The sequence below is a fragment of the Capronia coronata genome, assembly GCF_000585585.1.
Source record: "Capronia coronata CBS 617.96 chromosome Unknown acBCG-supercont1.1, whole genome shotgun sequence".
NCBI classification, from domain to species: domain Eukaryota; kingdom Fungi; phylum Ascomycota; class Eurotiomycetes; order Chaetothyriales; family Herpotrichiellaceae; genus Capronia; species Capronia coronata.
In genome coordinates this window covers 2,142,627-2,168,002 of record NW_006912893.1, presented here as the reverse complement: position 1 = coordinate 2,168,002, position 25,376 = coordinate 2,142,627, and the positions used below count along the sequence as shown (strand labels likewise).

Genomic DNA, 25,376 nt, shown 5'->3' with positions numbered 1-25,376 from the left:
GAACTTGACCGGCCACCTGGAGGATATCTTGTCTCTGAGCCTAAAGTTATAGGTTACATCTCTCTTTTAAAACAGCCAGTAGACGACTGGGTGTCCGGGACGATGTAAAGCTAACAAGAGAGGGACATTATGGACTTTTGATTATTTGTTCGACTTATCGATAGTAGGCCGTATATAGCGCCGGCCGTATCCGATATCTATTATCCTAAATCTAGGCTTTAATTACTTAACGCCGGATATTATTTAATTTTCTCTATAGCGTATACTAGTTTATTTTCTTTAGACTTGACCCGAGCTACTCTATTTCTTTTCTCCCTTCTTAGTGTCACGAATCGGTCCTCGGGGTCACGATATCGATCAGGGTTTCCTGATGTGTGGGAAGGCAGGAGGACAGTATTCCAGGGCATAAGGGTAAGTCAGAACGAAAGCTATCAACGCGATGGTAACGTCTAGCTTGTGAACGAAGTTGACTACGAGAGAGACTATGAAATGCTATGGAAGATGGAAGACTATATAGACATAGGAAACTCGTAGTGCTCAGCATGCTCAGTGTGCTCAGCAACTGATCAGACTGATCACACTGATCATATCACGTGACATAGCCTTCCCATGCAAGGCTCATCCCGTGATCCCTCGGCAATCCTGCCGCCTTTGACCATTGTTTCCTCTTGGGTCTCATGCCTGACTGCTTGCATGAATCCTAACACTTAGGCGGCGGCGCCTAGGTCTCTTACTAGGTGTTTTCTTAACTAAAAGAGCTAATTGAATCTAATAGGTTTATATCGTCCTCTTCGAATATATTCTGCTTAACCTTAAAGGCCGGTTCCTTGGCGGTCTTCGCCTTATCTACGGTTACGGTTACGGAAGCTAATATATTTAAGGTATTATCACCCTCCGTCTCGGCTTCCTTCTTTGCTTCTTTTACGGTATCGAATCCCGTGCCGAACCGTGCTCGGAATCCAGCTAACCTTCCAGCTTCGTCGTCTTCCACATTCAAAAGCTCCTTGGAGGTGGGGTTCCACAGGGGAGAGTTTCGAGTATCTCGCGTTGATTTGTATACAGGCATTGGAGAACACAACTCAGGACGGTATGCTGGCCAGGCTTGATCGGCTGAGATGAGACAAATGGCCCTGATTTTTCGTCGACCCTGCAAGAGCGCATAAGGGTGCAACGGACTTTTGGGATCGTAATTGAGACTCCTTTTCGGTAGATGTATTGCTGCTTTAAAAGATTCCAAAGATCGAGGCAATTGCTAGGTACCTATAGACTGGCGAGCAGCGATAGCAGCAACGTTCAACCCGAGTTACTGACGGATTACTCTAGTATGATCTCACCGAATCAAGAGCTGCTAGGGTGCGCCTCCTACTATCTCAATGTGCGAGCAGGAGTTCTCGTAACGCAGGTTTTCAGCACGAGCAACTCCTATCATCATGAAGTGGTTGTTGAAATTGTATTGATATGCTATATCTCCATGTTTGTCACACTCACCATTTTGTGATAAGCCGCTCTGTGTCTTATAGGCACGGAGCCGGACAGATCTGTTCTTCCGTTCCCGTAGTCATCTGCTCCGGAAAACATGACTGCTCTAGCACCACAACGAGCGACTGAGACGAAGGCGGAGCTGGAGGAACTCTCGGCTATCGGAGGCCAGCGCATTGCATGAATAATGTCATATAGTCACTGGTGGACCATTCGATTGCGCCTTAGGTATATCTCATGCACGACATCCATCTCTTGCGGGAGAAAAACTATCCCGGCGCATTCTGGACAAGCAGAGTCCCGACCGCACCCAACTTGCACTGTGCATGTCGGACGCTCGGCTCGCGCAGAGCGCAGGGAACTTCTGGAGGTCTCATGAACCAATGATAGGGGGAAGGACACGCCTGGGGCCATGCCAAACATGCATTGGGCTGGAGAAATGGGGGCAGGAGCACCATATCTCGGCGATTGTGGCAGATCAGATTGCCTCAGATCGGCTACAGGCTCATCAAGGCTAGAAAAGGACGCATTTCGCCATTTGAAAATCATTTAACAGTCTCAAACGAATGAATGACCCGGTAGCGAGGCGCTGATTAAAAAAATGAATACTAGTATCGAATACTACCTCACAGAGAGTCAACAGAGGTAACAACAGAGGCTCGGAGATCGGAGAGGGGGAGGAGAGAAGAGAGAAATCCACAATCAGGCGGTTCAAGTTGCGTTTCAGGTGCAGGAGAAGAGAACGCTAAAAGAGGCATGCAGTGCAGTGCGTCATTGCCCGCCTGCCTTGCCGTGGGAGTGGGAGTCATCAGCCCGCCTTCGCCCGCACAGCAAGCAAGCAAGCAAGCAAGCAAGGAAGGAAGTGGGATGGGGTGCAGCGCGGTGCAGTGCCAGTGCCAGTGCCAGTGACTGCACGATGCAAGTGACCCGTTCTGACAAGCGATTGCGAACGCCCGATTACCACCAACCCCCCAGCCTGCCAGTGCCCAGCGACGGTCCAACTGATTGTGTGATCTTTCACCATTCTCGTCTTCTCTTCTACCATCATCCCGGGCTTCTCTATCTCCAAACCACTTCGACTTCTCTCTCCAGCTTCTTCAAGTCTACCATCCCGCTCCATACAAGCCTCCAGCACAGCGCCGTCACTCGACCGCCTAGACATCAACCATCTTATCATACAGCCACTTCCACGATGCCGCTATTCAATGTACGCCCGCTCAGCCCCTATTTCTTTCTTCGCTCCTGTAACTAACACTCTGAAAAGGTCACCTTGAAAGAGAATGCCTCGCCAGAGGAGCTCACCAAGGCAAAGGACAAGGCCAAGGCGGACGGCGGTGAGATCAAGCATGAGTTCACCTTGATCAAAGGATTTACGTGAGCTCACCCCCACTCCCTCCCAAAACCCGCCATGTCCCCTCTAGCTGACCTATTGTTCGTAGTGTCGAGTTCCCCGAAGACAAAGTGGGCGTCCTCCAAACCAATGAACACATCCACGTCGAGCAAGATGGCGAAGTCAGGACTCAATGAGCGAGCCGTGCCCTGGAAGGACCACAGGCGGACAGACCGACAGTTTGATGGTTCCTTCCTCGACATCGACACCATTTGATTCACGAAATTGAGACTAGACATGCCATGATGATAACTGAGGAGACGAACGGGATACGGACGATTATGGGGCTTGAAGCATAGGGTTGGGCGCATAACGCATGGGACTTTTGATCTGATCTCAAGATTGCCATCATTGCGGGCGAGCGCTAGTTATGACCAAGCCCAATAGCAAGCACCATGAAAGCATCGCCTCTCCTACTGTCTTCTCCCACCGGGAAATGAGCTCACATGTCGTTTGACTTCCCCTTGTCGGCAAGTCTGCTTGGGGACTCGTCTAAGAATCAGAGTCCTGCCGTCTTTTCCTTATGTCCAATCCCTTGCGAACTCCCATCTCCAAGGGCCGAAGAGCGCAATTGACTCGTCTAGAAATCCGTAGCCCTGCCGTTATAAGTCCATTCGCTCGCGGGACCCCATCTCAAAGGCTCGTTCTTCGGTCCTCCCACTTCTCCCGTCTTCGGGTTGACGTCGCCTTCGAACTCGGGTTCCGCACCCCTCACCACATTGGGATGTAGTTCCTCGCCTCTTCCTTTGGCTTCGATGACACGGTTAAACATCTCCCTCATCTTCGCCTTCTCGTCGCCCTCGCCCTCAACTTCGGACTCGCCACTGGCACTCCGCATTGTCTCCACCCTCACATCTACCGTCGTCTGCGCATCCGCAGCCTCGGCCTCCGACGAGTCCGGCGATTGATTGATGCGCGGCGGGGTGCGAGGCGTGGAGAACGCGCCTGTGGATGCGCGCTGGAGCGACTCGAAGAGCTCTTGTTCTTCCTTGGGCAGGCGGGGTGGGGCGGGACCGCCGAAGCTGAACGGGCTGGAAGACGAGGGTGGGGAAGGGGGGGTTTTCGAGGAAGTGTCCCGGAGAGGACGAGTAGAGCTGATCCAGCGGCAGCTGAAAAGGTGCGCTCGTGGCGCAGAGCTCAGATGGCGGAGGGACGAGGTGGCGGGCTTCATAGTTGTAGGCTCTGTTTTTGACAAAATGACGGGAATGGCAGGGCTCTTCACCCAGGTGAATGGAGTAGTATGTTGTGCAGTTGAAATGAAGAGACGAAGAAGTTACAGTCTGGTTCAGATCGCTTTTGATAGCAAAGAGGTGGAAGGCAAATGGCTCTGGGTGTTGGAAATTTAGTGATGCAACTGGCAGGCGAGGCTCGGCAGCTCTTCGGCAAATAGTAATGTCGAAAAGGCCGGCCTGCTCAGGGGCTAGCTCCCTCATCTACTCTACTACGTAGTGGTATGGCATCAAGACCTGACCCTTCGTGTAGAGAATCCATATCCCGTCCCACAAGCTTCATGTCTAGATGCTACAGATCTGAGCGAAATTGAATGACATAAAAAACAGGTCTAGACTGCCTGAAGGCTTACAGAAGCGGAACAAGTATACTCCAGCCTTCGAATTCGAACACCCTCCCTCCTCTCCTTACATCAACCACTGAAGCGCCACAAATATCCTGTGTGGATCGAACTTCGCTCACGACGTGGGTTGAGGGCATTCGGGATATCCAATATCAGCCAGCCAAGCGCCACTGTTGAATTCCGCATACACCTCACTGATCTGGCCGGAAGAAGTGACCGTGAAGGTATCAATACCTTTGACCTCATATTGACCGGATCCAATGCCACGACCGACCCAACGCCATGCAATCTTGTTGCAAGTGTAGAAGATGTCGAGTGTAGTCACAGTCGGGATCGGCGGCTGTGCCCCCTGCCCGGCAATAAATGCTGCCTTGTTTGGGAATGTCACGGCGCTGATCTGTTGCAATTGCCAATGGAATGTAAAAAGGAAGAGCATTCGATTGTAGACACTTACATTTTGTCGGGCCAGGAAATTGATGGAGCCACTAGTGTCCTTGAACAAGTCCGCGAGTAGAGCATTGGCCTTGGACGCAAAATCTGGTGCTTGAGGAGCGGTCAAGAGCGAAGCGAAGGTTGTTGACAATCGATTTGGCTTTAGCTGGGCTAAGACAGGTGGAGTTTGGAGCAGCAGTGTAGCCCAGGCAGGAACATGCGCTGCCGTAGCGGGCCGATCCACTGCAAGCTGAAACATACGTTGGCACAGGCGGAGTGGGAAGTGGACTCATGAAGGCAGAGCAGTCAGCTTATCGAGTGGCCAGGGGATGTTGTGCAGCGCTTCCTGTAATGGCCCTGATGAAGATTAACACCCGGTATCCTGGGAAGTTTGTTGTACATACCTGGCGCAGTTGTCTGCATTGCACATACCACGACCCTCCAGGAACGGATTGGCATTGACACAGTTCAGGGACGCAACAAGAGTAAACAGTAGAGACTTCATGGCGGAACGCATTTTCACGTTGGCTAGCTTCGGTGGCTCGATTTGAAGGTTGAAAAGTAAGAGAATGGTGGTGCAGAAACGAAGAAAATGATGTCTAGCAGCGCATTCACTTTATACCTTTCCATATACTCGAAGGAGTTGCAGCAAAGGGGGCCGCCTACCAATATGCACCCCGTGATCTCCGCCAAAGACGTTTGTAAATAAACCCAGACAGATCCATAAACGTAGACGGACAACAGGGATTGGGAGACTGGAATCGGCAATATTGGATATCCCGAGCAGCAAGTTGTGAGTCCAGCCAACGTCCACGTGTGACAAGCCTGGCCAAATCGGGAGATGTTGTAGATTTGGCGAGGCTATTCGCTAGAAGAAGGGGTCCGCACATTCAGAAACCCGATCGAATGGACACGACTGCGGGCTGAAGAAGGACCAGGCGAGACCGCCGTGTCTCGATGAGGGCCATGTCGAAGGCCGAAAGGAGGAGTCTGCCAGAATGCATGTGGCTTGAGACAACCGTTTATATTCCGGAATGCATGGATGACAGCTTAGTCGTGTTTGCAAGCAATCAACCGGGACAGCGTGGAGGGAAGGTATTTTAAGACTCCCTTGCATAGCTGGCTCCTAGATCTCCATTTTCTAGTGACTGGAGATTGATGGTCTCAGATCGAGTGCAAGGCATCGCTGGTTCTTGAGTCTGCTGTCATGGGCGAGTATTCCAGAAGTAAAAGGAGAGAAGGAGGACGAAGAGAGCGAAACAGACAGTTTGGTCGCATATTCGAATGCAGCGACACCAACTGCCATGGCTTTCTTAGTGTTCCGCAGTATTTCAACAGTCCCCGGATATGGTGAAGTATTGTGTCTTCCTGTGTCATTCGTTATCTTATCGCCCAGCTAAGAACTTGAACTCCGAATTTCGCAGGATTCGGAGGGGAAAAAAGAAATCTTGAGCAGGCCAGTGACTCGATGGACGCGCCCTTCGGACTTACTTTTGCTCGGCGTCGTTACTTTCAGACCGGCGAAGAGTTTGCTCCTTGAGATCTCCTATGAAACTTGCCTACGTCAAGGTAGGACCTCTGCGCATCGTGTCTTCTGTCTTTCCAATAAAACATGGCGTTCTCAATGAGCAAGCGAGCAGCATGTGCCCGGTGGTCGAAGCTGATACAGGCGTCCTATCGAGCACCGCTTCAGCAGAGACTATATGCCAGTGCGGCTGCAGTCCCCACGAGCTCTAGCAGCCCTGTGCAAGGTCAAGCGCAGATCCGACATGAAGCCTCAGTACCCAATCCAGATCCCGCTCCGGACTCACCGACTGCGGCCTTCCTCAGGCAGAATGTTCCCTATATGGTCCCCACCTACGTCCGACCTCCGCCGATGTTTGTGAAAGGAGATGGATGTGTGATGTACGACAATGAGAACAGAGTATATCTTGATTTCACCGCCGGCATAGCGGTCAACTCTCTGGGCCATGCGGACCCCGAGATATCCCGGATTATTGCCCATCAAGCACAGCAGTTGATCCATGCCTCGAACCTCTACTACAATCCTTGGACACCCGCTCTATCCAAGCTGATGGTGGAAGAGACACAGAAGCAATCGCCAGGCTCGCATCTCAGCCAAGTGTTCATCTCGAACTCGGGCTCCGAGGCCAACGAGGCGGCCATCAAGTTTGCCAGGAAAGTGACTTATGCCAAAGACCCGGAGACGAAGCAGAGGGACATCGTTTCTTTCCATGGCTCGTTCCATGGTCGTACATACGGTTCGCTGTCAGCGACACCCAACAAGAAATACCAGGCACCGTTCGGTCCCATGTTGCCGGGATTTCACTACGGAACGTACAATGACATTGAGGGCATCCAAGACTTGGTCACTGAAAAAACCGCCGGTGTCATCATCGAGCCGATCCAGGGCGAAGGAGGCATCAACGTGGCCACCCCGGAATTTCTACAGGCTCTGCGCAAAAGGTGCGATGAGGTGGGCGCCGTGCTGATCTTTGACGAGATCCAATGTGGTCTATCCCGAACCGGGGATCTTTGGGCCTACACAGCTTCAGGAGTCCAACCTGATATCCTGACAACCGCCAAAGCTCTAGGAAATGGTGTACCTATCGGCGCTACCCTTGTTTCGGGCAAGACGGTTGCCCCGTTCATTCAAACGGGAGACCACGGCACAACATTCGGCGGCAACCCGCTTGCTTGTCGAGTGGCCCATCATGTCTTTGGATGCCTGGCCAAAGCACAGCTACAAGAAGAAGTGCGAGTCAAGTCGACTTTGTTTTTCAGCGCCTACGAAACCATGAAAACCAAGTTCCCTGGTGTTGTCTCAGAAGTGCGAGGCAGAGGCTTGATAGTGGGATACCAACTCAGCGACTCAGCCAGAGGAAAGGCCGCAGAAGTGGTGACTGCGGCTCGCGAGAGAGGTCTGCTGATCATCACGGCCGGCGACGGGGTTCTCAGAATTGTCCCGCCCCTAATCATCTCCCACGAAGAAATCAATCGAGGACTGGCCATTCTCGAGGAGGCCATGGACGTGGTCTTCAAGAAGCCAGCTGCAGTCGATGGGACTGAAGGCCAGCTAGAGATGGGCAGCCGATGAAGCAACGTTTGAATGTGTCCATCATATTTTCTTCTTCTTGAGACAAAAAAGTCCTGTACCCTGCAAGCATGGGACTATACCCCTTCTATTTGGTTTCTCTTTCTCCCAAGGGGATTTTCATACCATGCAAACCGCGATAATCGGGACGTTCAGGTTTCTTCCATTTCCCTGCCAGGATCGTGTCCTCATCAACGAGCTTGAACACCTCGACCTTCAAAGGTCGACAACACTTGATCATCTCCTTCTCGCTATCAGTTCCGAATCCCCACAACGAAAGATCTCCTCCAGGACACGTCGAGAGTGCCATGAGGAGATCCTGTTCGGCGAAGAACTCGATATAATCCCCCGCCTGCGCGGGACAGGGATGCATAAAGTATCTCCCCTCGGCGTCCAGCCCGGTGACTTGAAACAAGTTGATCACATCATGGATATCAGACTCGTTGAGGCCGAAAGGAAGCACGGCCCTGGTCAGGTTGGAATGACAGTGGAAATCGAACGACGCTTCAGGCCCGGACAGCAGCGTGTTGATGTACGGGTCGCATCGGGTGCCGAGCAAATCGTGGACACGGCCACCCGTCTCGTCCACGCCGTACCAGGAGAGAGAGTCCGCGATTATGGTGCACAACGGCCGCATGAATGGGAGACAGGACCAGAGGCGATCGTATGTCGAGACGTGTGACGAGTGGAGTTGTTTCGTTCGAGACGCCCAGAATCTTTCCCGAGGGTTGTTGGCGTTCCAGATATTCAAGTCGCCTGTAAAATAGACTGTTAGAGACGGCGGTGACAAAAGTGTGCCAGCTTGGAATGAAGACATCTCTCTTGATCTCCTTCTACATTTCCGGCTCCAGCTTTCTTCCATGTTGTTTTCCCTATAGATAGAGATAGGATCTCTCCCTCCCCATACCCCCTTTAGAAATCCAATAAAACAACTTCTAACTCACCGACCTGCGGCCCCTCAGGCGTACTGATCCTCACAATACTTTTCTCCGGCGCCCTCCACGCCCTCCCCGACCGAATCGGAATCGTGAAAAACTCGACAAGCTCCCTCCGCCCCTTCTGCACGGCATCGTACAACTCCTTGTCCACGATCAGCGGCGAGTCGGGACTATTTGGCAAATAGGCCGGTTTGGGCGGCGGCAGGGGTTTTCTGGCGCGAAGACGATCTTCGCCTGCCGACGACGACGACGACAGTAGTGGAGTTGATGTTGATGTTGATGTTGAAGCGGCCATGGCTGGGTTGAAATGCCACAAACAAATAACCAAACAACCACGACTTGAGGGGAGTTGGGAGGGAAAGAGAGCGAATTGCACAGACACACACAACACACGATAGATCTTTTTTCTAATTGAGAGTCCGTAGTAAGTGAAGGAAAAGAGAGCAGAAGCAACTTGTTATGTCGTAAATATACCTCTTATCTTACCCTATTCCACCTACCTGAAGAAGGTCTTCCTGATGATGGGAACCGTTGTTCATGACGGATATGCCCGACAGACAGGACAAGACTTTGGAATGTTTATCTTCTTTCTTCCGGGCGGTGATTTCCTTCAAGCAAGCACTCGACGTAACATGCATAGCTCTGTGGATAGATACATAGGCAGGCAGGCAAGCAGGTAGGCAATATAGCTAGGTAAGTGGAACATCCGTGTACTACGTACGTACTGGCAGTTAACCATAGATACCTAGGTAGGTAGGTAGGTCAGTTCGGGTTACTAGCTAACTACTACTAGCAATAGTAACCTGGAACTTAATTATCATAATCAGAAGAGTGACAAGTGACAACGTCAAGATCACCGACCGAGTTGTGTGAAAGGGTTCTTCTGGTAGGGCATAGGTACCTATCTAGGGACCTACCCAAGGCGCTTGAAGGCAGCTGAGCTATCTTGTGATGCTAGTAGGTACCTCCTGAAGCCCCTATTCAAAGCTACCCTCGTCACACTCGTTCCACTTCTCGCAGCATACGACACCTCCTCTCCTCTGGACTGATGGATGAAAGATCAGGTAGACGTACAGACTCTTTCGCTCCATTGCCTGCCTATCTCGCTCAAGTCATGTTGTCGCGGTTCGCTTGTTTCCAACTGCACTTCAAATACATCCCATCCCATCACATCTCAATTCTCAACCGCAACCTCGACACTTCTTCAACAGCTCTGCATCTCACAGCCCAACCGCCTCCTCGGCATGTCCATCAACCAAACAAGCACACAGACACACAGACAACAGACACGAAGACAGACTGAGAAACAGGAAGAAGGCCATCTACCGTCATATTCACCGCTTCCCCTTCTTCTTGGTCGCAACGACCTTGAACGCGGCGTTACTTTCGTCGCGTGCACTCGGAGCCGGCCCTTTCTTCGCCACTTCACTCCAGCCGCCAGCTCCATTCTTGCCATCGGCCCCGGCAGGCAAGCTTCCATTAGCTGCCGGTTCGACAATGCCTTTGTCCGCCAATTTGCGGCGTCGAACGAATTCTTCCGCGAATCTCCGTCCATCGAGAGTCTGGGAACTGGCATATACCGAGTCCGAGATGATCTCGATGTCGGGGGGCAACTGCAGTAAATCCTGCACGAAACTATCGACTGTATAGCGGAAAGCAAAGTTAGCAGGAGACCTCCAACAGATAGACGCAAAAGAAAAGCACGGAAACCGTGACCAGCGCACTAACAGACGGAGAGGTACTCACGATTGATGTTACTGTTCAGACCCTTTCCAAGAGCACCCTTAATCCATTTGGCAAACTCCTCATTCGCCTTACCGGCGTTAGACACGGTGGTAGTTCGAGCAGTTTGGAGTGTAGGCCGTCCCTTGGTTACGGCGTTGGCAGGGCTGCTCACTGTCCGTGAAGTCGGTTGAGGTATCGCAACAACAGCAGGGGGAGCCTTCGCCTTGCCGCCCCCAGAGCCGACGGTGGTCCATGCACTTGCAGAGGCGGTCGTCGGCGTGCCCGGCGCAACCTTGCTAGCCAGGTCGGCATATCGCTTGCCACCGGCGGCCGAAGCTGGGCTACCCGTATTAGCTGCGGCCGCGGATGCAGCAGCCGCAGCGGCGGCAGCTCGCTGTTTGCGAGTTTCCTCCTCCTTCTGGATCTGGGCCAACGTCTTCTTGACAGGCACATTGACCCCGACGTTAACTTTGGCCGGGGCCTGTTTGGCCCAGACTGAAGCGGATTGCGGCGTTCCCGCTGTCACTGGTGAAGCCGAACTACCCCATGTTGATGTCGACGGAAGACCGGGTACAGGAGCGGAAGCAGGAGCCTGGGCTTGAGACAATCTCTCTTGTTCGGCTTGAGCACGCCGAGCAGCAGCAGCTAGTTGTTCCTGTTCGGCCGCACGTCTGGCTTCTGCTTCCTGAATCTCCTTCAGCGAGGGACCCTTGGGATGCTCTGCAACCCTCTCCGCCCAAGGAGCAATAGAAACAGTAGGAGTCTCCACGGGAGTCTGAGTCGCTGATCTGGACTCGGCTTGCAAAGCATCCGCAACGTGCTGTCGGTTGCGTTGAGCTGCAGGAGCGGGCAGCGGAGAGATCGAAACAGGAGGTGGTTCTATAGGCGCATCTCTTTTCGACCGCGCGCTTTCCTCGGCCGCCGCTTGTTGAGTGGCTGCGGCAATTTGAACTTGCTGGGCCAAAGATAAGGGCTCATGTTCCGCTTTGGCCCCGACGGCGGGATGGCCGATGGGAGCCGGAATCTTCTGTGCTGCAGTTGCGGCCGTTTGCTCGTCGACATGACGTTGGGCGCCGATGGGTTGCGGTAGAGTTTCCTCAGGGCCGAGACGACCAGCTTGCATTTCCTCTTGTCCACGAAGTTGGTGGAACTCTTCCAAGCGGTCGTTGCGGCCCTGCGGCCCTAAAAAAGCGTCCTGATGACCTCGCATATCTGTCGCCTGCTGCTGTTGTTGTTGTAACCGAGCTCTATCTTGAAGCATGGTGTTAACGGCTGGAGGGCCCACGTCCGCCGGCGAAGGACCTAAAGGGGCACCCGTGAACGGAAGACTGGCCCGCTGGGAGAATGTCAGACGGTCCATCATGGAGTGAAGCTCGTCTTCTCTGCCGCCCCTGGCATCGACTCCAAAGGGTGCCACGGTAGGAGCACCTTGTTGACCGAATGGCAATCCAGCTGGTGGAGGTTGTATCGGTGCCTGCATGGGAGATGGGTGGTAGCCAGCCGGGGATGTAATGCTCCCAAAGCTAGGTTGGCTTTGCAGCGAGTGGGCAGAGGAATGATGCTGCAATGGCTGCATTGGATTCGGGATCTGCATGTGTTTCATGGCCATCTGCTGCTGAGCAAGATGTTCCTTCTGCCTGGCCATGAGAAATTGCTCTTCTTGCTTTCGTCTCTCCAAAGCGTTCTGTTGCTCGGCGGTCAAAGTCGTGCCAAAGCTCGGGAAACTACTAGCAAAAGGCGGTTGAGTCGCACCGGCGCCGGCACTCATGGGGGGGTTAGCCCATTGGTTTCCTTGTACAGCGCTGGGCGGCCCATGTGGGACTCCGATCTGTGGCACCAGGAAAGGTTCTCTCGAGTTGCCAATGCGCCGGACCAGCTGGGCAAGAGGCTCGTACTCGGTGTCTTCGAGTTTCTTCACCTGCAAGTCCGCAGTGAAGAAGCCAGCTTTGAACCAATCATGCATCTCGAGACCAGAGAAAGGACCCTGCGTGTTGCCCTGGGGATCTCGATAGATCCATCGCATGCGGTCCGGCATGACCATCTGTCGTTGTTGGGTAGCGGGCAGTTGACTGGAGGAGTTGCTCCCGCTCGACTGACTGAGACCATGTCCTGAAGGCACGTTCTCCACCCCAGTCGGTCGAGCGCCGGTAGTTCGTGGCGTGGCCAGGGGATTTGTCGTGGAAGTCGCTCCGAATTGGCCTGGTGGGCCGGGAATTCCAGCATCTTCAACGGTCCTCAAGGAAGGAGAGTCGTCAAACGGTCCAGAGCCCCGACCAAAACCCTCGGGTCTGCGACCAGTGTTGTCAAAGGCGTCACGAATTGACTGTTGCTGTGCGCTTTCCGGACGTGAGTCGAAAGCACCCGCATGCATCTCGTTTCTGCTGTCACCGCGCATTTGTTCTTGCATGGCCGGCGGGAACATTGCCCCAAGTCGACTTACGCGACCGGCGGAGCCAAACCCGCCTGACCCAAAGAAGCCCCCTCCCAGGCCCCCGGCTCCAGGAGATTGCAGATCCGACATAGGGCTGAACAGCGGGTCGGGGAAGGCAGATGCAATTGTACGGTCAAGGCCAGGCTTGCCAGAACCAAGTCCAGCTGTGGACCAAGTTGGTGCACCGCCCAACCCTCCGAAACCAGAGAGAGCACCGAAACCACTGGCACTGCGGACAGCACTTCCCGGCTGACTTCTGTCGTCAGAGCCGGGAAACATGCCACGGCGGCTGCCTCCGAATGGCGGGAGCCCAGATGCCTGCGATGTTGAGTCGTTGGTGTCCCGCTCATCATCCTCGACCCGGCCATGAGGGCTTTGGTACGGGTTCGTGTTGGTGGGACTCATAGGTTCAAGGGGATTGTATCGGCCGTGCTGGGGTTGTGGATATGTCTCGTCCTGACCAAAGTCTCGAGTTATCGTATTCGGTGGAGGGCGATATGCAGAAGCCCCGGTCTGCTCCATGCCAGGATTGCCGGCAGCGGTCTCTTGGGAGCCACCCAAAGCGGCGCTTCCAGTCCGTACGGGTGCGTCATCATACGGGTTGGTCTCGCTTCGGCCCGGGCGCGTTTTGAAATCATCGCGGAATCTCGCATGGGCTGCGCCTGTGTCCTCCTCAGGAAGCTTTTCGAGCGCGCCAAAAGAGCTCTTGTCCTTGATGCCCTGAGAAATGTCTTCCGAGCTGCTCTTTGACAGCAGATCCTTGAAGCGGCTTCCACGAGCGCTGCCAAAACCAAGCCTCTTGTCATTGGGTTCGGCCGAGGATGGAGAGCCGATCGCGAAGCTTCCAAAGCTTCCCATAGAGCCGAATGTCGCCGGCTGTGGACCACCTGCCCACGGGGAGGCAGAAGGTGGGTTCAGACCCGCACTCAACGGTCCCGTACCCGACCTTCGCAGGCCAGGGAACGAAGGCTGCGGTTCCGGCTGCTCATCTGCACCCGTGTCGTCCTTGGAAGTGGAGGGAGTATCTTCCTCTTTGTAGTCCGTCCTTCGTCGTAGCAATGCGGGTGGAGGGGTTGCGGTGTTCGATTCGCCACGGGCAAAAGTCTTGTTCTCAGCAGGTGACATCGGCCCGTTACTCATAAAGGAATCGCTTGTCTCCCTACGGCGGGTGCTCGGTCGTGAACCTCCTGCGGTATTATTGTAGCCCGACAACGAAGTCTTACGACCGCCAATCACTCCGACTGCGCCGCTGTCTTTCACGTTCATCTGTTGCGGTTTGATCGGCGAGTTGACGGAAGTGGAAAAGAGCTGCCAAAAAAATGTCAGCCATGTTGATTCATTGGAGGAAATATTTCCTCCGGGGGTCGCTTCTCACCTGCTTCTCTTCTTCCGTCATGCCTCTCAAGCCAAACGGCTCCGTGTTGCTCTCGTAGTTCCAACAAATTTCTGGTCCCGGAGCTGGGTCCTTGCCGTCACCACGAGCACCTTGGTTCGCGTTTCCATTCTTCGCCTCCAATGGATCCCATGTGCCCTGGAATATATCCTCCAGATCTCGATCGAGAGTTGACGATTCCTTGAGACTTTGGTATATGCTCAACAACTGGTCCTTGGAGTAGCGGGCGCCGCCCGGAGCAGCGTTTCGTGAAGAGGTCGACGTGTTATTGGTGTTGAGATGCGGAGGTATATAGGCGCCGCCATGGTTGTTCCCGCTTTCGCGTGTCTGTGAAGGTGCTTGCGCGGATGTGGTGGCGGACGAGGTTCTGCGGAAGGTCTGTGTGGCACCATTGACACGGCTTCTCGACCTGAAGAGCAGCAAAATCGTCAATAACAGATCCTCGAAAACGTCGAGCTCACAAATGTATAGGCAAGGAGTATGCAAGTAGGCAAAGGTATCTTTCCAGTACTCTACACAGCAGAACGAAGTTGTGTGATTCGCGTCATTGGCCTGGGAAGGGAACCATACCAATCACTAGCACCAGCATTGTCCCTCCTGTTGGCGGTATTTTCTCCGTTCGTGCTCGCCGCAGCGGAAGCGAAAGTGGAAGAGAATGGCGTAGGCATTGTGCAGGATAGTGGTAGGTCTTTGGGTACTGGGTGGGGATAGTATGAGGATGGTACAGGTTTTGAAGACGAAGAACGGGCGTTTGAGCGTGTGTGTTGTTTGAGCCGGCGGCCGGGTGTCTGTGCCTAAAGGGCAGTAAATATCGATACAGCGGTCAAGAGGTTCGTGGCACTTGGGTCGTTGTTACGGAGGGATTGGATATGCGACTGGACTGTGGTGTTGTGAAAGAGTAAAGAAAATAATTGAATACGTGGGTGGGAGAGAAGAGAACTCGACCCAAGATGGTGATGCAGCCAGTAGGGAGGAAGTTCGCGGTTAACGAGCGTGGCTTGGTTGCCTTAGTGTGCTGTGGAGAAGTTGCGTGCCTAAAACCATAGCTGAAGAACCCTACCTGTAGTTACTGTACCCTAGGTGGCTAGGCACTAGCTCTCAAGGCTTAGGCTCCTGAGGCTCCCAAGGCTGGGGCCAGGCACCGTATCAGGTACCATCTGTAGAAGAAACTTCAGGTTAAGGAGGTGTCTAGGTGTATTATTTCCAGGCCTCATGCCCGAGAGATTTATTGACCTCTCAGGCAGCTAATAGACCTCTAAGGACTCCTTCCTCAACCCTATTATTCGCAACCTAAGGAACCCTTTCCCGTCCACTCAAGCGTCCTTTATGGGAGGCTCCCTAGCCTAGGGTAGCCCTCAGTAATAATAAAGTCCTTACTTCATTGTCCTGGACCACGTCAAGAGCCCCTGAGGTCCAGATATGCACTCCTGACTGATAGAGGCAAGAAACGCAGGCGATAGTGGAAAAGGGGAAAGCTCCTATTCCCACTATTTTGACGAGACTATCCATAAGCGCAACACGTTAAATCGCGATACCATCCCGCCCGCTTCGAGCAGGTCTCTTCATGTCAATTGCAGTCTGCCTGTATTCCTCGAGGCGATGCCCGCACCCACTGCAGCCAAACTGAGAGCAGTCAATGCCATCCCATCGTTGGATAGCTGACCTTGGTCTCTTCAACGAGCCGTCAGATATAAGTCGCCCTTTTTCTAACTAGATTTTCTGACCAGTGCCAGCGATACCATAGTCTGTCCAGTCGACCCTGCGGAGCAGGTCAGCGACTGAGCCTAGAACAAATGTCGAACAATGCAGTGCGACCCAAGGTGCCTTTAGTTAATCAACGACAGTTCGGCTCCAGTTGTTGGTGATCTTGCCACTGCCCTTGATCTCGTGTCAACTGTTGCAACTGGGATCGGCGAAACTGCTGTTCTCGAGTTTGGACTGGATCTCTTCGTTGATTCCTGCACTCTCTTTGGGATTTGGCTGGATCACCAGGCTGCCCCCATGTTTCCGTGCATCCAGAACCTCCTGGATCAGTGTGTTTTGCTTCGCCCCTCGATGAACTGAGCTGTCATGGATGAGTGGTCGAAAACAGCATCATAGAAAGTCTCGCGGAGATCCATCATATTCAGCACATTTCCGCCATTAGATCATTGGACATATCGGTACAGAGACCTCTTCCATGACGGAATAGGAGCATCAAGACGCGGGATGGCCCAATTCGGAAATCTTTGGTAATAACTCCAATCGCAGCGGGCGCTGTGCATGAGCTTGCCTCGGAATTCATCCAGGGCTAGGATGTCTGGTAGATTCGGCACGTTTAGTTGTCCAACGCCAGAGACAGGGAAATCCGACGTGACGGTATACGAACGGCCAAATTCGGCGTCTTTGCCTCCTTGAATGGATACAGTGGTCTTCCACTTCTTCGCTGCATTTTCCCAAAAAGCAGCGTCGACGGCAGTGTTGAAGCGAGTGTAGGGGTACAGTTCGTATTTTTGAGCAATCCCCATCAGATACTCTAGGATCTCCTCTTGTCCAGGGTACTCTCGTGTCCAGTCTGGGTTCTGTTCGAAGGAGAAACTGTAGAGATGCGACCAGACTATTGCCGTCAGGAAATGTACGAGAGAGTAGCTGTGAAGGTTCAAGCTCACCGTCGCAACAGCATCCCGAATATTTGTTGAGGCGCCGGTGGGAGACTCCAGCATAGACATGTAGGTATGTCCTGACACGATCAACGCCAGGGCCACGTGCTGGAGGAGGCTGAAGGAGTCACTTGTCTTGAAGTGGCACTGTCCGAACCCCAGCCTCCTGGTGAAGACCTCGGTCAAAGAAGAACAGTAATGCCCACCTATTGCCAGATCTGCGCAGCGATTGTCTGTGACCGCTTGGGAATATGGCGAGAAAGTCGACAAGTTGGCAAGGCCTGGCCAGTCGGTGTTGGACCAGGTAGTTGAGATGTGTTTCGACACATTGGCCGAGGCTCTCTCACTCATTCGCCATACTGGCACCATGGCTCAAGGGCTAGGTAGCATGGCCGGTTCAAGAGACTCGACACCTGCAGGAACCTCGATATCTCCAGGATGCCCAGACGTTCTCGTGCCCCAAGGTTGAGGTTCAACCAAAACACGGCGCCTCGAAAACCTGTTCTGTCTTCGTGATCGTCACCATGGCCTTCAGCGTCAATCATCTCATCTCAAGTAGTGGATGACCAAGAAACAAAACGCGAAGAAGCCGACCACGCCACCCCAAAAGATCCATTTATCCTGCATAGCTCTCCTCTCAACCATGCGAATAGTATCTCCACTGACACCAAGGGTATTAGCAACGCTGTAGAGCCTCCGCTGCGTGCCCTTGAGGATCTCGCGTTGTTGTCCCAGATCGCCCAACACGGCTCTGCCCCGATCCAAGAATTCATCTAGTTGCGCGTTGGCAGCACTGAAGAAGTTCTGCTCGCGCAGTGCGTGTTCCTCACGCTCGTAGCTATCGGACCCAGCACCAAAGGACAGTCCGTCCTGCGTGTTGCGGTGTGCCGGTGCGAACGCAGACTGACTGCTCGCATGTGCATACGGGTTTTCCGGCGTGGCAGCATGATGTGGTCGTCTTCCCAGTAGTTCATTCCTGTTGTTCGCGGCGACGGCTCCTTCATGCTCTCTTTTCAGTTGATCGAATTGGGTGCGGTAGGAGGCCAGATCTGCTCGGAAGTTCTTCAATCGTTCAGCGGCCTTTTCCTTCTTTTCGGGGTTCAGTTCGTTTCGTGAGAGGTTCTGGTAGTCGTCGAGCGTGCGGGACAGGCTCGTCAGGGTGGCCGATATCTGTCCCTGGAGCGCCGGGGACGCGGTGGCTGGGGCTTGTGCGAATGCTTCCAGGTCGCGACGGACCGCTGTTGATTGCTTCAACGCTGAGTTGAAGAGGACGTTCTGGTCGCCCCATATCAGCAGCCATCTCGTCTCGATGTCGTGGCGTGTAGAATCGGAATCAGCAACCTACCATTTCGGCACTACTTTTGAGAGACCAGATTTCGTGTCACAGAGTGACCAGTCTGGCCAGATTTGATCAGGAGAATTTTCAATGAAGAGATCAGGGAGCCATTTCTGTCGGTAGGAATTTAATCTTGCAAAGGTACAGTCTGTCCTTCCAGCGATTCAAGTTGCAGCCAAAGAAAAGTCGGGGGTGTCAACTGGAGAAGCGCCGACGGCACACGCGTCGCAAGCATTTTCCGGTCAACACCAAGACATGGGCAACCTACGTACCTCGTATCTACCTAACCTTACTTGACACGCCACTCTTTCCAGGCGGGATGAAGTCCTGAATCCTACTCGAAAGGCAGGGCACACAGGACCTATGATCAAATTACTGGAGTCCAGACCGCGGGCATGGTTTAGGTTTTGCCCGCCGGAAACCAGTCTTCATGGAAGCAGGACGAGGGCGATGCGTTACGGGCGGGTCTCGCAGCCAGTGATATATGGCATCGCCACGACAATGCCAGTCAAAGGCTCTGAGAGTGTGGTGCTTGTGTCCTGACTTATTAGTTATACATGCGCAGTCCCGGTTTCCAGACTGAAAAAGTGACACAGGAAGGCACCGGGGCGTGATGAATCGCTCAAACCAAAAACCTCATCGTTCATCTCTTACGCAACCATCCATCCAGCAGCCTCTGCCGTCTTTCCGTACTGAGTGCTACAGCGTGCAGTAATATCAGACTTGACGACTAACAGTGCAAGCAAGCATTTCGTCCTTGCTGAACTATGGCAAGCTGTTGTTGCATAGTAACGCTGCCCTGATCAGCAAACCTTGCACCAGCGCAACTCTTTCGCAGTCGAAACTCTTCCATCTCAAACCCTTTCGTACCACATTGTCCAGCTCACTCAAGTCCCAGTCTCCCAGAGGCTGCTCACAGCTAGCGATCCATACTCATCATGGTGTCCAGAGTAGCGACCAACTGCCGGCTGATCAGGGCCAACTGCCAGTTTCTGTACCCTGTGCTCTTGTGCAACCCAGTCCTGATTCTCCATTTCGTCAATGGACTCCTCAGCCTTCTGCAGCCGAATACCAAATACAATCCCGCCTTCGATACATGGATCAACCCTCACTTGGACGTGCATGCCGACGATGGAATCTGCAAGATCTTCACCGTCTTTGTGGTTGTTCTTCAGTTAGTTGTCTACCGCCCGAGACTCGGCAATGCCAGAGAGATGCCAGACGACGGAGGGCCAGTATGTGCTGGGTGCCAAAGTAAAGAGTAGGTACGCATCGGTCAGAAAGGCTGGCGGAGACACGCATATTGACACGAGCAGGCCGCAGATAGGGAAGGCTTCGAGGACTGGTTACTGCAACAGCCATGGCCTGGGACATGGACGGGATGGTTAGAACGCAATACAAGTGGACTCAAGAGGATATCATGTTCGTTAGCAAAGAAATATGGATCCTAGCAGTGCGCCGTAAGCCGCTCTGTCAACCGAGTTGAGAGTTGAGGAAAATACACAAAACGATCCCAGACACATAAACTCAGCGCTCTCCCGCAACTCGCCTATTTGGGCGGATACTTGTTCTCCAGCAGCCATCTGCATCACGGTCAGTCTCCAAGGGCTTCAAGTTTGTAAGGTGATGGACTCACTTGCTGCCGAAATAGTCGGCCACGGCGAAGGCGCCCACGAATCCTGCCACGGTACTGGCCAGCTTCCAGTCCAATTTGCCCTCGGTGTGTTTCTGATACGCCCCGTAGCCGATGGCAACAGTAGCGACACCCCAGACGACGGCATTTCCAACGACAACAGGATTGTCTCTGTTCTCGCTCAGTTTCCGGCCATCTTTCTTCAAAGCATCCTTGACTCCCTTCCCCTGTGTGACGGCCTTCTTCTTAGCCTTCTCCGCCGCGTCCGCAGCCTTTTCGGCGGCCGCACGAGCCTTGTCCTCTGCCTCGTGTTCGATCCGCCCGGCTTGGGTCTCGGTCTTGACCTTTTGATCCTGGAAATCGGACTTGACGGAAGTGACGTGCGGCGAGTCCACGTCGATCAAACTTGCCGACTCGGACTCATCATGAGGGAGCGAGGGAACTGGAGGAGCGCGACTAAGCAAAAAAAGTCAGCAACACTGGAATCTGCCGTTGGGTAAGCTATCCTTGGACGTACGCCTGTAAACCGTCAGTGGGAGAATTCAGATAGCACGGACTGGGATATGCCTACTTCTTCTGGGCTCTGCTTGGGGCCCTTGGCTGCAACTTCGGCGTAGCTCATCTTTACAGGTTGGAGAGGAAAAGAAGGGTTCTGGAGATGTAAGAGGTGGAAGGTAGACAGTTGAAGGTAGAAGATGTAGTGATCAAGGCAACACGCTCAGAACTTGACTATTGGGAAAGAAGCTTTGATGGTGGAAGAACTGGAAGTGGAAGTATCAACCGCTAGGCTCGTGGGAAGTTGCTCGTTCAAGTTGACGGTATCAAGGTATGACGACTGTGGATGAGCAGTCAGCGCTCGCCTGGGCAGCACCAGCACAGCACCAGCACTGGGAACGGAGCCTGATCAGCCACCTAGTACCGCTTGTGCCCGTCGACCAACTTCCAAGTCCTACGTACTGGTACTAGTACTACTAGTAGTACTACGTTGCTACTAACAGCTGAAACGCACGTGCATGAATCCACGTGACTAGCTCTGGTTACCTAATGCAGTGCTTCTCATCCCGTCATCACCCGATGCCCGTCAGCTCTCGTCCTCCCATGGGGCTCCCTCCTACTCCTACTCCTACTCCTACTCCGCCTGCTGCGTGAGCGTGGTGGTAAATAACGTGTCGAACAAATCATTAAACCACATTCAACGATGCTCTACGTTCGATACCGATGCTCTTCGAGTTCCTTTAGACTCAAGGTGTTTTGATATGAGATTCTCATAGCTATAGCTCGATCCGATAGCCATCCCTAGGTTCTCGATCGTAATATCAACAGTATATGGATGGCATTTATAGCGGTGCCGTATAGGTTTCTGCACCCCAAGGTTTTCCCAGGTCTAAGTCGATGGCTCATAGCATCTGGCTCTTTTCCCCGGCTGAATGCTGGTCGTTTCGAACTACCCCTTTCCTTTTCAGCGTTTCTTTCGTTTCTTTCGTTCAAGGCAGAGGCAAGCCAGGCATTGAGAAGCCCGTATCGGCGACGTCTTCTCTCCCCCCCTTTGCGGTACCCAGCCTCGCATCTGCGTCCGCATTCGGAGTTTCGGTCAATTTCAGATTCTTAAGATCGCCCACTGCAGCATCTGACATGCCTTCGCTCACACTATCGTGGTGTTTCGCGGTCGATCCTTTCGGGCGCCACGTGCTGACGGCAGGAATGTCGGCTTTGAACCGCTCAACTTCAGTCCCGTATGCTTTTGGCGTCAATTTCATCAGCGTGTGCAGCGGCACTTCCATCCAGGGCGACTTCTCCTGGGGGATCTCCATAAAGTATGCAAGAATACAGCGAACAATGGCTTGGTGACTAAACAACCATAGTCAGTATTCAACGCCACAGGCATGATCGAAGGGAGGAATTCGCGGGATCCAAATCAGAACGTCAAAGACTGATCCGAGATTGAAGCGGACTGCAGAAAATGACAAGGCAGTAACGTACGTGATGATAATGATGTTCTCACTGCGCTCCAATTCCATGATGATGGGTTCCAGTCGAATGACCACGTCGCGGTACGATTCTCCTCCGCGGTACCGGTAGTTGTATTTGTCGTCGTCCCGAGCTTGGAAGTCTTCCGGGAATTTGTCCGAAATCTCTTTATACTAAGGATGTTGGTCAGTGGATGCACTCGCATGGCCCTGGCACTAGCAGGGTTGAGGGCTTGGAATCATAGGAGAGAGGGCTAAGGGAGTTCAACATACTGTCATCCCATCGCAAACGCCACTGTCCAACTCATCGAGGGCTTTCCATTGTAGCTTCTCCCAGCCAAGTTCTTTCTGCAGATATTTCGCCGTTTGGCTCGTGCGACGCAGTGTTGATGTCCATATAGTCAGCGGAGCGTCTTTGGGAAGGCCGGACCGCCTGACAAGGTCAGGCAACAACCTGGCATATCGCTGGCCACGTTCCGAGAGGTTGGCATCACCTCCGATTTTGCCTTCGAGATTATATTCCGATTCGCCGTGCTGCATCAGGGAAGGTAAGCCAGCTGTTTGTGTTGTTACAAGGGCAAAGGTGGGGAACAAACCCTTGACAGCCATATGCTGCGTGGCTTTATATGTAGATTGGTAAGATAGTACACAAGGCGCGATTGTAGATAATCTTGAATAAGGTTGATGACGACTCGCTCTCTAATGAAATGTGTTAGTAGGCTGGAATGGGCCTGCTGAGGCAGACAGCATACCCAATATTGATGATTTTGACGTATGTGAGTTGCTTCTCGGACTCGTCAATGGTCTGATACACTTTTTCATAGTTCCGAATTCGGTCACGGAAGTCCCTGGCTGCTTCTTCGGGGTCTTGTCTGACAGGCACGTTAGTATTGAGAATATCGTTAAGTGGACGCGGGTAGTTTGTACCCAATGTAGTCGGGAGACGAGGTCTTGACTTCGAGGATGTTTGACATGATGAGATCCTCATTATCGCATTTGCTCTCCACAAAGATGTCTGGAAGGTCAGTAGCTACCATCATACAGCGACAAGTCACCTACGCAGGAGTTTCGCTTCGACAATCTTGTCATGAATCCATTTCCGTCGAGACTTGGTGGAATTCGTCGCATCCAAAATGGCAACTTTGTTATCCTTGTCTTTGAACCATTCCAGCATGTCGTTGAGAGCGGCTTCTGCCGCAGCCTTGCGAGCTTTCTCGCCCTCGGCATTGTTCACGTCGAAGAACTTGGCATCGGGATGCGGATTGTCTGTTCGCCTGTACGAGCCCACGTTGAAGACTTCGGCTTTCACTGACGTCCACCTCAGGTATCGCTTGACTGTTATACCGGTTACTTGGAGATGAAGCACCACCGACACCATGTCAGCGTACCTTTTCCTGAAATAAAACTCTTGCCACGAGCCGGCAAGCCGACCATAACCATGACGATCTGAGTGACATCGGACTAATTGGACCGGTTAGTACATGCAAGTTCGAGAACGTGACAGCAAGCAACTATGGTAGCCAATAAAAAGAAAAGTGCATACACGGTCGCTTTCCGGCAGACATATCCCCATGATTCGAATCGCCTAGTGAAGGTGGGAAAATAGTGGTTGAATGATGTATGGTGTCGGCCTGGACAAATGCTTGATGACAGCCGCAGCAGAATGGGGGATATAAAAGTGCCCGAAGTGATCCAGTAGTTCGGTCGTTCGCAAAGTCTCGACCACCAGCACTGAGCGCAGCGCCTCAATAACGTGGGCCAGACAGGTTCCCGTACTGGGACATTCCAGCAGCGTTGACAGTATACAGTCCGAGGGCAGCAATTATCGGCCTTGAGACCCTTGTCTGGGGAAAAACACAGGTTGCGTCTCCACGGAAGAGATTGGAGCACTGGCGGCTAGCCTCTGATATGGAACCGACAACGCAACCCCGACGATAGAAGCGACACACGACCCGGAACACAATTATTCCATCCGCAGTGTTCTGGCGACCAAAGAGTGTGGCATACAAGTCACAGTCGGAGTTTGAACAAGTCAGGCCACACACGTCTCCTTCGGGCTAGATTGCCGACTCCGATCGTAAGGTTGGTCGATGTGTTGCTCGGAGGTGATAATGGGATAATAATGATAATGATATCGTGGCTTTTTGAGATCTGGGGCTCAACACAAATTTGCAAGATCTCTGCAGTGCTAGGTTTTTTGTCGGCGAATTAAGGAGCGTAGGGTGTTGACTTCTCCACCGGACGAAGCAACCACGGAACCCTAACAGGGATCGCTATTGTGCAGGGAACAGGTGATCCAAGGTGACTCCGTCGGTTTACCGGATGCCCACGTCAACAGTTGTTCGAGCAAACCAGCTGCCACGTAGGAAGATGTTCAGCAGTGTGTGGCCTCCTTGATGTCAAGGCTGTGAAGGCTGCCGACAATGAATGTTTCCGCCGGCTGATGCCTCGGTTGAGATGGACGAGGCCCACCCTCAGTCGTATGGAGGGGCATCAAGGCGATAATAGGGATACGCTCCACGCAAATGTCGGTACCCCATGAGGCGAGAATAACCGCGCCCGAGCCTCTGCAGTCGGGGGCTCACTTGTTCTCATGCCACACTGGCAGTCAAATGACGCGACATCCAATAATGGAATCCAGCTCTAGGATGACGGTCCCCATACCTTCGAAACCAGGATTGTGAAAAGCCCATGATGCCACCGAACCACTGCAATCATATACCATACGAAACCATTGCAAAAAAGAAACAATCTACACTCACATCTGCGGTCTGATGTATCCTGTTCAAAGAACTCCGATTCAACATGGCGATGGGACTGGACTGGACGAAACTCATCCTTGCGGTGGGTTGCTTGGAGGGGAGGCTGCGTGTAGGAGCACGCCCGGGCCTGGAATGCCGCCGGGTCCGTGGGGAGACTGATGATGATCAGTGTCTTTCTCCGCCCTCTGGTGCTGATCGGTGGCGCCTAGGACTCCCGATATGGCTCGTCTCTTCGTGACCAAAGGTGAGAGCTGGTGGCCGTGGCAGGATGATAGCTCGGGAGTGTTGAAGTATCACTGCAAGACTCTATTTCACCTCGATGCTGCTCGTGTCTGCTCCGAGGGGTTAGACAGGTAGGGCGACCGTCGAATAGGCGAGTTGTTCGATTGAAAGGTTGCTGAATACGAGGAACCGCAGAGCATCTGGCGCAGTCTCATGGGTGGTTTGGTCCAAACGCAATGTAGAGAGTAGAGCCTCAAAGCCAGGCAGGAACCGGCGTTAGACAGACAGTCTCTTGTCGTCTGGAAGATCACGAAGGGCCAGGTTGCTCGATGTGCTGAGCTGAGCTGAGGTTGTGTCTCTGG

At 53.0% G+C, this 25,376-nt stretch overlaps 11 protein-coding genes across 11 annotated transcripts; 2 read left to right on the top strand and 9 right to left on the bottom strand.

Moving 5' to 3' along the window:
- Positions 1–751: 751 nt before the first annotated feature.
- Positions 752–1,072, bottom strand: A1O1_00761 (uncharacterized protein; the record flags this gene model as incomplete). Its single annotated transcript, XM_007721678.1, has 1 exon — positions 752–1,072. A coding segment is annotated over one exon (321 nt), but the record flags the coding sequence as incomplete, so codon positions are not given.
- Positions 1,073–2,671: 1,599 nt separating this feature from the next.
- Positions 2,672–3,006, top strand: A1O1_00760 (uncharacterized protein; the record flags this gene model as incomplete). Its single annotated transcript, XM_007721677.1, has 3 exons — positions 2,672–2,686; positions 2,744–2,853; positions 2,919–3,006. 3 exons carry the CDS (start codon positions 2,672–2,674, stop codon positions 3,004–3,006), a joined length of 213 nt encoding a protein of 70 aa, XP_007719867.1.
- Positions 3,007–3,449: 443 nt separating this feature from the next.
- A1O1_00759 (uncharacterized protein) lies at positions 3,450–4,040 on the bottom strand (the record flags this gene model as incomplete). The annotated part of the gene is made up of 1 exon (XM_007721676.1): positions 3,450–4,040. The coding sequence occupies one exon, from the start codon at positions 4,038–4,040 to the stop codon at positions 3,450–3,452; it is 591 nt and encodes a 196-aa protein (XP_007719866.1).
- Positions 4,041–4,557: 517 nt separating this feature from the next.
- A1O1_00758 (uncharacterized protein) lies at positions 4,558–5,133 on the bottom strand (the record flags this gene model as incomplete). Its single annotated transcript, XM_007721675.1, has 2 exons — positions 4,558–4,839; positions 4,897–5,133. The coding sequence occupies 2 exons, from the start codon at positions 5,131–5,133 to the stop codon at positions 4,558–4,560; spliced, it is 519 nt and encodes a 172-aa protein (XP_007719865.1).
- A 1,353-nt stretch (positions 5,134–6,486) lies between these two features.
- A1O1_00757 (acetylornithine aminotransferase) lies at positions 6,487–7,971 on the top strand (the record flags this gene model as incomplete). Its single annotated transcript, XM_007721674.1, has 1 exon — positions 6,487–7,971. One exon carries the CDS (start codon positions 6,487–6,489, stop codon positions 7,969–7,971), a length of 1,485 nt encoding a protein of 494 aa, XP_007719864.1.
- Positions 7,972–8,056: 85 nt separating this feature from the next.
- Positions 8,057–9,201, bottom strand: A1O1_00756 (uncharacterized protein; the record flags this gene model as incomplete). Its single annotated transcript, XM_007721673.1, has 2 exons — positions 8,057–8,724; positions 8,913–9,201. The coding sequence occupies 2 exons, from the start codon at positions 9,199–9,201 to the stop codon at positions 8,057–8,059; spliced, it is 957 nt and encodes a 318-aa protein (XP_007719863.1).
- A 1,039-nt stretch (positions 9,202–10,240) lies between these two features.
- On the bottom strand, positions 10,241–15,123 carry A1O1_00755 (uncharacterized protein; the record flags this gene model as incomplete). Its single annotated transcript, XM_007721672.1, has 4 exons — positions 10,241–10,548; positions 10,653–14,370; positions 14,438–14,864; positions 15,026–15,123. The coding sequence occupies 4 exons, from the start codon at positions 15,121–15,123 to the stop codon at positions 10,241–10,243; spliced, it is 4,551 nt and encodes a 1,516-aa protein (XP_007719862.1).
- Positions 15,124–16,602: 1,479 nt separating this feature from the next.
- A1O1_00754 (uncharacterized protein) lies at positions 16,603–17,163 on the bottom strand (the record flags this gene model as incomplete). Its single annotated transcript, XM_007721671.1, has 1 exon — positions 16,603–17,163. One exon carries the CDS (start codon positions 17,161–17,163, stop codon positions 16,603–16,605), a length of 561 nt encoding a protein of 186 aa, XP_007719861.1.
- A 477-nt stretch (positions 17,164–17,640) lies between these two features.
- A1O1_00753 (isopenicillin-N N-acyltransferase) lies at positions 17,641–18,442 on the bottom strand (the record flags this gene model as incomplete). Its single annotated transcript, XM_007721670.1, has 2 exons — positions 17,641–18,369; positions 18,440–18,442. The coding sequence occupies 2 exons, from the start codon at positions 18,440–18,442 to the stop codon at positions 17,641–17,643; spliced, it is 732 nt and encodes a 243-aa protein (XP_007719860.1).
- Positions 18,443–20,062: 1,620 nt separating this feature from the next.
- Positions 20,063–20,685, bottom strand: A1O1_00752 (uncharacterized protein; the record flags this gene model as incomplete). The annotated part of the gene is made up of 2 exons (XM_007721669.1): positions 20,063–20,519; positions 20,621–20,685. The coding sequence occupies 2 exons, from the start codon at positions 20,683–20,685 to the stop codon at positions 20,063–20,065; spliced, it is 522 nt and encodes a 173-aa protein (XP_007719859.1).
- An 862-nt stretch (positions 20,686–21,547) lies between these two features.
- On the bottom strand, positions 21,548–23,603 carry A1O1_00751 (uncharacterized protein; the record flags this gene model as incomplete). The annotated part of the gene is made up of 9 exons (XM_007721668.1): positions 21,548–21,911; positions 22,044–22,204; positions 22,304–22,564; positions 22,627–22,729; positions 22,783–22,902; positions 22,958–23,045; positions 23,090–23,365; positions 23,419–23,491; positions 23,574–23,603. 9 exons carry the CDS (start codon positions 23,601–23,603, stop codon positions 21,548–21,550), a joined length of 1,476 nt encoding a protein of 491 aa, XP_007719858.1.
- Positions 23,604–25,376: the final 1,773 nt, after the last annotated feature.